At 47.3% G+C, this 11,620-nt stretch overlaps 1 protein-coding gene across 1 annotated transcript; it reads left to right on the forward strand.

Moving 5' to 3' along the window:
* Positions 1-7,865: 7,865 nt before the first annotated feature.
* On the forward strand, positions 7,866-11,028 carry ACTL8 (actin like 8). The gene is made up of 2 exons (XM_055331742.1): positions 7,866-8,213; positions 10,276-11,028. Exons 1-2 carry the CDS (start codon positions 7,866-7,868, stop codon positions 11,026-11,028), a joined length of 1,101 nt encoding a protein of 366 aa, XP_055187717.1.
* Positions 11,029-11,620: the final 592 nt, after the last annotated feature.

Genomic DNA, 11,620 nt, shown 5'->3' on the forward strand with positions numbered 1-11,620 from the left:
TTTTTTTTTTTAATTTTTGATTTGGGTATCAGGGTAATGCTGCCCTCGCAAAAAAATCTGGGATGCATTCCCTCTTCTTCTGTTTTCTGAAAGACATTGTGTGTAATGAGCTTTGCTTCTTCCTTCAGTGTTTGGTTAAATTTACCAGCAAAGCCATTTGGGACTGTCGTTTTCTTTGTTGGAAGGCTCTTGAACTGAAAATTCATCTCTTTCATGGTTCTAGGGCTATTCAGCTTATATATTTCTTTTTGAGTGAACCATGGTAGCTTCCGTCTTTGAAGGACTTTGTTCATTTCACCTACACTGTCAAATTGATAGGCAGGAAACTGTTCATGATATTCTCTTTTCATGTCTGTTGAGTTCCAAGTAATGTCACCTCATTCCTGATATCAACCCTTTGTGTCTTTCCTCTTTTTTTTTTTCTTGGTCTGACTGGTGGTTTATTAATTTATTGATCTTTTCAAAGGACTGACTTTTGGTTTTATTGAGTTTTCTCTATTGGTTTCCTGTTTTCAGTTTCAATGATTTTTGCTCCTTATCACTTCTACCCTCTGCTTGCTTTAGGTTTAATGCATGCTTCCTTTTCTGGCTTCCTGAGGTGGATGGTTAGATTATTGGCTTGACACCATTCTTCTTTTCCTAATATGAACATTTAATGCTATAAATTCCCTCTGAGCACTGCTTTAGCTGCACTCCACCCATTCCGATAAGCTGTATTCTTATTTCCATTCATTTCAAAATCTTTTCCAACTTTTTACTTTGATTCATGAGTTATCTAAACTCGCATTATTTAATTTCCAAAAGTTTGGAGATTTACGTGTTATCATTCTGCTTTTGACTTCTGGCCTAATTCCTTTGTGATGAGGGAACATTTTTTATATGATTTCAATTCTGTATTTGTTAAGGTTTGTTTTGTGGCTCATAAGGTGGCTTATCTTGGTGAGTGTCCCATGCGCTTTGGAAAAAGAATGTTCATTCTGCTCTTGTTTAATGGAATGCTTTATAAATGTCAGTTGGAAAATTAGCAAAGATATAGAATTCCTAAATAGCCAGCTTGGCTTATCTACTTTTTCTCTCAATTACTGGAGTCAAGGCCTACAGGTTGGAATGGTGGATTTTTCTCTTTATGCACCTTTTTAAGTTTTTGCTTAAAAAAAGAAAAGGTTTGAATACCTGTTCGATGCATATATATTTTAGGACTATTATGTCATTTTGGTGAACCGACCTTTTACCATTATGCAACACCTGTCTTTGTTCCTGGCAATATTCTTTGTTCAAAAGCCAACTTTGTCTGATATTAAGGTAACTACTCCTGCTTTTATTTGATTAATTCTTACTTGCTTTAGTTTTTTTCTATTCTTCTACTGTTCGGCTAATCTTTCTTACTGTATTTAAAGTGGATGTCTTGTAGACAGTCTACAGTTAGGTCTTTTTGTTGTTATTCCAAACTGACAATCTCTGTCTTTCAATTGGTGTGGCTTGAGACACGTTATTTTAGTATAATTGTTGATATGATATAGGGTTACTATTTGTGTCTCTCCTTCCCTGCTCTGTTCTTTTGTTTTTCTGTTCTTTCTTTCTTGCCATGTTTCAGATTATTTGAATTTTTTTGGTATTTAATACTACATTTTAATATTAAATTTTAGTATTAATATTTCATACAAAATACTATTTAATACTATTTAGTATTAGTTATTTAGTGGTATTGTTTTACTTTATCTATTGGATTTTTTGGGTTTGTCTCTTTGTACTTTTTTTTTATTATTATTATTGCTTGCTCTTGGGATTGCCATGGACATACCTAGCCTTTAACAATCTAGTTAGAGTTAATATTCATGCTTCACTTAGCATGTAAAACTTGCAACCACATAGGTCCCTTCCCCCACCACGTTTCTCATAGGACTTACATGCATTACATCTGCGTACCCTGGAAATGCCACCATATGTTGTTATAACATTTTGCTTCCACTGGCCATATCTATTTTTAAGAGGAAAAAAATCCTTTTATTATTACCGGGATATTTACTAAATCTGCTCTTGTTTCTTCACTCCTGGAGATCCAGATTCTGGTATAATTGTCCTTCAACCTGAAGACCTTACATTTGCATTTCTGAAAGCAGTGCTGCTGGGGGTGAATTTTTTTGATTTTCCTTCAACTAGGAATGTCCAACTTTGTCTTCATTCCTGAAGGATACTCTTGGAGGGTATAGAATTCTGGGTCAATATTTCTGTCTGATGTAAAGTCTGCAGTCAGCCTGATTTTTGTCCCTGCTCCTCAACCCCATCTTTATAATGCTTTCATTTTTCTCTGGAGGCTTTCAAAATTAAGTAAGAGAAAAAACTTCAGTATTCGATAGTTGACTACACTGTCTACACGCGTGTTTGTGTGTTTTGTTTCTTAAATGTATTCTCTTTGGGATGTGCAGAGCCTCCTTAATTGTCAGACTTAGGTCTTTCACCAAATCTGGGAAATTTTTAACCATTATTGCTTCAAATATCTTGTACTGTGCTTATACTTCCTTCTCTTCTTGTAAGACGTCAATGGCATGAATATTAGACATTTTAATATTGTCCCCCGGGTCTCTGAGGCTCTCTTTATCATTTCCTTCCTGTTTTTCAGATTGGATAATTTCTGTTACTATCTTAATTCATTTTATTCATTGCTCCACCACCTCCATTCAACTACTGAAAAGATTTTTTACAAAAACTTCAGATATTATGCATACCTCTTGGTTCTTTTTATAGTATCTACTTCTCGCTGAGAACACCTGTCTTTTCATTCACTTCCAGCGTGTCTACCTTTATGTCCGTTACAACAGCTGCTCAGACGTCTTCAGTAATTCCCGCATCTGGGTCATCTGAGGGTTGGCATGTTTATCTTTTTCCCTGAAGGATTAGTTAGGTTTCTCTGATTCTCTGTGTAATTCAGTAATTTTGGTTTCTATGCTGGATATCCTGAATATTCTGCAGCGAAATCCCTCTGGGGAACTCTTGTTTTCATTGGTTCTGTTTTAGCGTGCAGCAGCCCAGCTCACACTGTACTTGGTTTTCCTCCGTGGGTGGTGGTTCCAGTGTTCACTTTACTGCTTTGGGTCAGTCCCTCCCAGGCACAGGCGAGTCTGGGCCTTGAGCCGGTTCTTACACAGAATGAGGGGAGCCCCTTCTCTGCTTTCTTCTTTCCATGCTCTTTGACTTACAAGGGCCCCCTTTCCTGATGTTCTGTCCAGAAAAACAGGTCTTCCTTGCTCTTATTTTTCAGCTACCCACTCCCGAAGGTCTGCTGGGAACCTGCCTCAGGCCGACACTGCAAAAGAAAAAGGGAAATAGACGAGAACCTCATCCCTCTGTGGGTTGCTTCTCTAAGTTTTGATTCTTCTCCTTAATCTGCTTGTTCTGCTTTTTCTTTTGCTTTTTGCATTTTGTCTGACATTATTAGTTATATTCGGCGGGAGGCAGGGCTGCGGTACTCTCTGCTGACCAGCACCAGAAGAAGCCCACAATAACGTTTTTTTTGGTAATTTTATTTCTCTGATCCAGGATCAGAAAATGTACATCGTGTTGGTGACCCTGTCCGTGAATTTTGAACACTTAATGTTCCTTTTTGTTATGGACACTGCTGATGTTTTTGCAGAGTGGGGGCTAGTTTTGTAGAATCTCTGTCTCCCATCCCTCAGGCTTTTCTCCATTAGTAACACTCTGAGGAAACTCTTTTGCCAAAGCTACTGGTGATTTCCGTGTTGCTAAATTCCACGGATATTTCTCAGTCTTCATCTAATTTCTCTCTTCTTGACGAATTTTTCCGCTTGGGCTCTGAGATGCCCTCCTACCCCTTAGCCACTCCTTTTCATCCCCTTTACTGGTTCCTTCTCAATGCCCAGCCTCTAGACCTTAAATTACCCACAGCCGTCGGGCTTGATCTACCCCGAGTGTCTTCATGAGTTCCTCCATCCCCAAAACTTGTAATTTCATCCACTCAGTAAGTTCCAATTATATCTTCAGCTCAGACATCTGCAGACTCTGCCTCCAGATATCGTCATTCATGCGTACCTAATAGGCATTGCAAACTTTATCACGTCCAACATACAAGTCCCGATTTCTTCCCTGCCCCAAACCTGCTCATTCTCCAGTCTTCTCCATCTCAGTAAGAGGATGCTTCATTCTTCCAGCTTTTCAGGCTTCAGATCTGGGTGTTCCCCTTCATTCTTCTCCTGGTCTCACGCTCCACTGTAACCGTCTTTCCTAAATACATCTAGGGTTCGACCATGTCCCATCCTCTTTCCTCCTGCCACCATCACCTGTCCTTTCCATCCCCTGCCTCTACCTTGACCTCTTGCAGTCTGTTCTTCATATCAGCCCAAGTGGTATGTGTACGACTTGAGTCAGATCATGTCATTCCTCTGTTCAACCCCTGCAGTGGTTTCCCGTGTCTCTAAACAATATGAAGGCCTGCAAGGCCCACCCACAATCTTCAGCACCCTTTCCCACCCGCTCCATCCATCCCCAGTCTACTGGTTATTCCTAGAACACATGCACCAATTTCTTCCCCAGGGCCTTTGCACTTGCTCTTCTTTTGGCTTAGACACTTTCCCAGGTAATCACATGCTTTATTCTCTCACGCTTGTTCTCTGCTCAAATGTCACCTATAGAGAGGCCTCTCCTGACTGCCCCACCTAGAACACCAGCACACCTCTGTGCTCCTAATTCCCTGTCCCTCTCACCTGATTTTATTTTTCTTCACTGCACGGATTCTCCCTCTCCTTCCCTGGCATGAGACAGTCGATCTGGTGCTTACTGACAATCTTTCTCAGTCTAGAATCGTTCTTGGTACTCTGTCCAAATTCGTAGAACAGGTGACTCAGTAAAAATGCTTCTGAAGACATACGTTCTATCTCTGTCCTCAGAGCTGGGCTCCTGGGTGTCACCCAGACTTTCTTCCCACGTCATGACCCAGGAGAGGAATGGTACACTGCCTCCCCGCCTTCTGCTCCCAGGCCAGGTCATGCGGGCCACCGGCCTGGAGTTGCCCCTCAGTAGATGCACAACCACAGTGGAGGTCATCCTACCAGCCTGTCCTCTGACTCCGAATGCCAGGACCAGTGAAGCCTTCATCAGCTAGCCCGCTCTTGTGACACGGGGAGGTCAGTGCACCTGGTTCTGCATCACTGGGTGATTCGGTGTGAAGAATCTGTCACTCAGCCCGCCAGCGTGCCAGGGAGGCCAACACCCCAGCTCCATCTCTCCTCCTTTTTGCTTTCCCCCATCTGATGTCAGAGCTATTTCAAGGTGGTGGAGCCTCGTCACTGCCCCAAGGTTGGTGGTGGTGGGGAACCACTGGCCAGGGGCCAGGCAGTGGCCGTCCTGCTCCATAGAGATGTGCAGTACAGCTGCTGCCTAGGACTGAGGCAGAGTCTAGAGCCGGTGGGATGACAGCCCCAGAAATAACCTTCGGGCCAACCACCTTCCTGGATGTCTCTTACAGGAAACGCCCACGTGCCTTCTAGGCACCGAGTCTGCTGTCTGTGTGACAGTTCATATTCTGCAGGGTGACTTCATCAACTTTCATGTGTCCCCCCACCCACGGGGTTTTTTTCCCCTTAACATTTTTTACTTAGAGTAAAAGTCATTCTTCTTAGTGTATAGTCGCTCACACAGTCACATGCTCACTCACCCTCACAACCCAGACCTAGCCCAGAGCCGTCATCACCCCAAATCCCGCCATGACCCCTCATGGCCACCCCTACCCCCATCTCTCTGCTTCCAGCCGCTGGCACCCACGGATCTGTTTCCTGTCTTTATACATTTGCCTTTTCCAGAATTGTTATGGGAATCGAATCGTACAGTTGCTGCCTTCTCAGTCCGGCTTCCTTCCCTCGGTACATTTGAGATTTATTCATGTTATTACAGGTATCACTTGTTCGTTCCTGTTTGTGGCTATTACGCCATCGGATGGAGACTTGTGTATCCATTCTCCAGCCGGAGGATCTTCAGGTGGCTGCCAGGTTTTGACGATTATGAATAAAGCGACTATAAACGTGGGCATAAGGGTTTTGGGGGTGAACGTAAGTTTTCGTTTCCCTTGGGGAATCCCTAGGAGTGGCAATCCTAGGTCCGGTGGGTGGATATTTACCTTTATATAAGAAGCTGCCAAACTGTTTTCCAAAGTATGTTATTTTGCCTTCCCACCGGGAGCACGCGGGGACTTCAGGTGCACCTCCTCTTCGACAGCGTCGGGGCCGCCTCTGGCCTTGGGTGTTCTCGGAGCCGTGCGACACCGTCTCACTGTGGTTTTAATGTTCATTTTCCTAATGACTCATGAGTTCGGCATCTTTTCCTATGTTTACGTGCCATCCGTATATCTCCTTTTGTGACATGTTTGCATCTTTGCCCGCCGGAACGATTGGATCGTTTTTCTCATGCCGCACTTTGTGAGTGCGTTATAGTTTTCGGACGCAAGCTGCTTCTCAGGTATATGATTTGCAAATACTTTCCACGCAGTCCGTGGCTTGTCCTTTTGTTCCCATCACTGTGTCTTTCAAAGGGCAAATTTCTTAAATTTTGGCAAAGTCCAGCTTATCATTTTGTACTTTTGCGAACCAGGCTAATGATATTCTACGTACGGAAATTCTACTTTGTCTAAGGTCACAGTGAACTTCTCCTCTGTTTCTTTTCAGAGCTGTATCATACTTTTAGGTTTTATGTTTAGATCTATGATCCATTTTGAGTTTTTTGAGGTATGGGTTGAGGTTCTTTTTTTTTTTTTTTTTTTTTTTTGCATGTAGATACCAGTTGTTCCCTACCGTTTATCGTAAAGACGGTTCATCCTCCCTTTCTGTGTTCTTGCACCTTGTCAGACTTTGTGAGGGTCTCTGTCTGGACTCCTGGACTCTTCATTCTGTCCCGTGTCTCTGTGACTAATCTTTCACCAACGCCCCATTGTCTTGGCTACCATAGTTTTGTAAAAAGTCTGGAAACCGGGTAGGGACCACACCTACCTTCCCAGCATAACTTCCCAGTGGTTATGATTCTACCCACTTTATGGGGGTTGAAACGAACCGTGGTCATGCTCAGATGTCCCATGTACAGTCTCTCTTATGTAATAACCTAGCTGCCTACCACCTGCTCAAAACCCATTCCTCATGCTTAGCCTGATGCTCAGAGTCTTTGGAATCTACTTTGGGTATAATTGTCAGCCCTGCTTGTCAGTTGTGTGGCCCTGGGAAAGTAACTTCAAGCCACCGCCCCCCTATGCCTCAGTTTCTCCACCTGCAACATGGGGACAGCAGTGGGACCTGCCTTACAGGTTGTGGTAAAGATGAAACGATCACCAGCTCAAGCCATGTTAAACTGCTGTTGAATGAATTTTTTTTTGACCAGCACGAATGGCAGTGTTACATAGTTCAGCCTCCCGTGCAAGGTGTTCCTCCTAGCGCTAGACGGGGGGCGTGTGCCTCGGAAACGGTAGCTCCGCTGGTCCTCATTGTCATCGTCATTGTCACTGTGGTTGCCACTGCTCGTGCTGCTGTTGCTCCTATACTATTATCGTGGAGGGCGGTGGCTCCCGAGACTGATGTCCCCGAGTCCTTAGGTCGGGCAGCCAGAGCCATCAAGTGCTTCCTGTGTGAAGTCGGTGGGAAGGAGGGCTTGGCACGACTTCCAGAGGGCCTTGTAGGATGATGAGGAGTTAAGGATGGGGGGAACACTGCAGGCACAGCTTGCACAAAGGCTTGGGGAGGGGGCGATGGACACACTCTAGGGTAACATCAAACATAGGGGTTTGATTCTTGGGTGGAGAATGGGAAATAACCGGCCCTGTCTTCTCCCTCCACAGCCAAGTCCAGAAGCCCTCGCCCACCTCTGTCTTCGCCATGGCTGCAAGAACCATTATCATCGACCACGGGTCTGGCTTTCTGAAGGCTGGCTTTTCTGGGTGGAATGAGCCCCAGATGGTCTTCCCGAGCATCGTGAACTATATCCCGTGCAGAGAGAACCCTGGGCCCAGCTATGCCCAAAGGCGCGTGAGTCTGGGCATCGACATTTGCCATCCCGATACCTTTAGCTACCCCATCCAGCGCGGCCGCATCCTCAACTGGGAGGGCGTGGAGCACATCTGGTCGTTTGTCCTGGAGAGACACAGGCGGGAGCATGAGGACTTCCCAGTGATGGTCACAGAGTCCCCCATGAGAGAGCCCATAGACCGACAGAAGACACTGGAGGTAAGGCCACAGGACACAGCCCGGCACTTGGTGTTCAGACGTGACTGAGTGTTGGGGACTCTGCTTCCTAAATATTTTGCCCCCTGGAGGTTTGCTGAGTACCTAGTGTGTGCCTGGCACCTGTTCTCGGCAAGAATGGGGTTCCCGGGCTTTCCTCCAACAGACGAAGGGAGGACACAGGATACTTTGTTTGCAGGTTCCATAAATGTTCAGAGATCATATTCCACCTTAAAGAGCTCATGTTGTCGGGGAAGACTTGACCGGGAATAATTCCAGAGAGCGACCGGTTCTAGAAGCAAAATGGGGCAGTGGCTGGCTGGTGGGGAGCAATTAGGGAGGGCTGCTCTGAGGAGGTGGTTTCAGGGGCCAGGGAGGCTGGGAAGAGGGGGACCGGAAGGTGAAGTCTCGGGGGTTGGGTCTTGCAGGCCCCGGAGGCAGTGGGAGTGCTTAGACGTTACTCTAAATTAAGGTTTGGCAAACTACGGCCAGTGGGCCACATTGGCCCACCATCTGTTTTTATAAATAAAGTTTTATTGGAACATAGCCGTGTCCACCCATTTCCATATCGTTTTTGGCTACTTTCACACCACAGCAGCAGAGCTGGGTGGTTGCGGCAGGGACTGCGTATAGGCTGTGTAAGGGCTAAAAAACTTACTGTAGGTTTGCTAGACAGAACGCATGGTGCCCGGTTAGAGCTGAATTTCAGATAAGCAACAAATAATACTTTAGTATAAGCAGGTCCCGAGTATCTCATGGGACACACGTATATGAAAATGTTATTTGTTGTTTGTCAAAAAGTCAAATTTAATTGGGCAGCCTGTATTTTTATTTGCTAAATTTGGCCACCCCAACTGTCTAGCTTTTGTAGAAAATGCTTGCCAACCCCTGCTCTAAATAAATCGGAAGATCCTGGAGAGTTTTAAGTGGGATTCATATTTCATTTCCTATTTGAAAAAGAGGGCCTTGGCTTCTATTTGGGAAGTGGCTAGTGGTGGGACAATATTCTGCGTTGTGGGGGGATGGGGAGCTCCTTTCCCCACTCAGTGGGGAAGATGGGCCTTGTGGGGTCCGAAGAGGTGGCCCCCATGGAAGGGCGGACTAGTGCTGCCTTTCTGTGTCTATAGGGTCAGAGATATGGGGATGCAGTCAGAGCTGGGGAATTAGGAAGGTGGTGGGGTTGCTCAGTGAAGATCGGGGGGGGGGTGATGGGTGTGGGAGAAAAATCAGCCTAGGGACTTTGCCAAAACCTAAATGTCAGAATTCCAGTTTTGTCTTGATGTGTGGGGGGAAAAAAGGCTTCACTTACCAGGAGGTGAGAATATGTATCTCCCTCCTCCCTCTCTCCCTCCCTCCCAGGCTCCCTCCCTCCTTCCCTCCCTCCTCCCACCCCGACTTTTGGAGGCAGTGGTAGATATGATGCACTTGTTTCTTGTCTGATTTCTTTTTCCCTCTTTTAAAGAAATGGGTCAGGCTGCAGGTCTGTCCCTTGGCCATGGCCCCCACTGGTCCCCCACCGCCCGCACAACCAGGCATCTTGGGACCATCTCATACATGCAGCTGACAGCTCTTCCCACCTTGCCACCAAAACAATCTTCTGGACGGTGGTGGTCCTCAAACAAACTCCCGAGGGCAAATCCCAAATCCGACTGCTAATCCTCTAGAGCCTCCTTTGTTCCCACAGCATGAGCTCCAGGAGACCTGTGCCCCATCTCCTCGGGGCAGCTCCCCAGTCCCTTGGGGACACAGGTGTGCACCGACTGCAGTTCTGAGAGCTAAGCATGTAGCTGAGTCTCAGGGAAAACAGAAAACAGAAATGCATCGGGGCCAGGACACCTGGGTGGGTCAGGGGTTGAGCATCTGCCTTCAGCTCAGGTCGTGATCCCGGGGTCCTGGGATCGAGTCCCGCATCAGGCTGCCTGCAGGGAGCCTGCTTCTCCCTCTGCCTGTGTCTCTGCCTGTCTCTCTGTGTCTCTCAAGAATAAATAAATAAAATCTTTAAAAAATATATCAAGGCCTTTGGTTTGGGGCGAAATACCCTAGTGGCTCTTCTCCCTTCTTACAGATTATGTTTGAGCTGCTGGACGTGCCGTCCATACTCCTGGCCGACCAGCTGGAGATGTCCCTGTACGCCTCCGGCCTCCTGACGGGCGTGGTGGTTGATTCGGGTTACGGCTTGACCCGCGTGCAGCCCTTCCACCTGGGCCGCCCCTTACGGTCCAGCCGCAAGACGCTGGAGTTTGCGGGCCAGGATCTGTCGGCCTATCTCTTCAGGAGCCTCTTTAAGGAGGATTGCAATCGCCACAACCTGTTTCAGCTGGAAACGGTGGCCACCACCCAGATGAGCAAGTGCTACGTGCCGCAGAATTTGGGGGAGGCGCTAGACTTCCGCCAGAGTCTGCCCAGCGGCTCAGATGAGAACAACACCTACCAGCTCCCCGATGGCACCCCGGTGGAGCTGACCCCCATGCAGCGGCTGGCCCCCGAGATGTTCTTCAGCCCCCAGGTGTTTGACCTGCAGGGGCCCAGCATCTCTCAGGTCGCGGTGGATGCCATCCTGGGCTGCGAGGCCACCTTGCACCCGCTGCTCACCTCCCACGTGATGGCCTGCGGGGGCAACACCCTGTACCCCGGCTTCACCAAGCGCCTGTACAAGGAGCTGACCGCAGATCACTTCTCCTCCGCCAAGGCCACCATGTGGGTGGGTTCCAACAGAAACTTTAGCGTCTGGCTAGGAGCGTCTGTTGTGGCCCATCTGTCTTCCTACAAGTCCGAGTGGATGAGCAAAGAGGAGTATGAAGAGAGCCAGAGGCCGTGACCTGGTGGCGGCTCCTGGGACCCTGTCCCCATCCCAGGGGCTCAGGTGGATTAGTTTTCAGTGATGGGGCTGGGCAGGCAGAGGTAGGGTTAGCTGGCTTTGGAATTCTGAGGTCATGAGGGGTGTTTTAGGTTCTAGGGTTTTATCTTGTTTCAAGAGTAGGATCCAGCCCAGAGGAGGACAGGGTGTTATCCCCGGAAGTCCCTCGGGGACAGTTTCTCCAGGGGTGGCCTGTCATTTGGAGGGGAGCGGTCAGTTAACATCTCCGTTATAGCCCCTGACTTTTCATTGGCATCTTCCTTGGGGCCGCCCTGTCCTCAGTTTGGTAGGTTTTAACCTGGGGTGAGAGAGATGGGACCTTCTGCTGGGGTCCCAGTTATTTTTGACTAGTTGATGAGGTGGGATGGAGAGAGATGAAGTTTCTAGTTTTACACATTCACTCTGGTCAGGGAGGAATTGCCACCGGTGAGCCCGAGGACCCTCCCTTCTGTGGCCAGCGTCTTGTTTTACAGATGAAAATAAACAACTTCTTTGGAATCTGTGTTGGCTTCTGTTCCGGGACGGACAGTCTCTGGGGGAGACACAGGGAGTG

The sequence above is a fragment of the Nyctereutes procyonoides genome, unplaced genomic scaffold (genome assembly GCF_905146905.1).
Source record: "Nyctereutes procyonoides isolate TBG_1078 unplaced genomic scaffold, NYPRO_anot_genome, whole genome shotgun sequence".
Classification (NCBI taxonomy): domain Eukaryota; kingdom Metazoa; phylum Chordata; class Mammalia; order Carnivora; family Canidae; genus Nyctereutes; species Nyctereutes procyonoides.

What these genes read in the sequence shown, in the direction of transcription:
- ACTL8 (XM_055331742.1), top strand. Translation starts at nt 7,866, where the DNA reads ATGGCTGCAAGAACCATTATCATCGACCACGGGTCTGGCTTTCTGAAG. An exon ending in ACCGACAGAAGACACTGGAG is followed by an intron (nt 8,214 to 10,275) that starts GTAAGGCCACAG and finishes CCCTTCTTACAG; the next exon opens with ATTATGTTTGAGCTGCTGGA.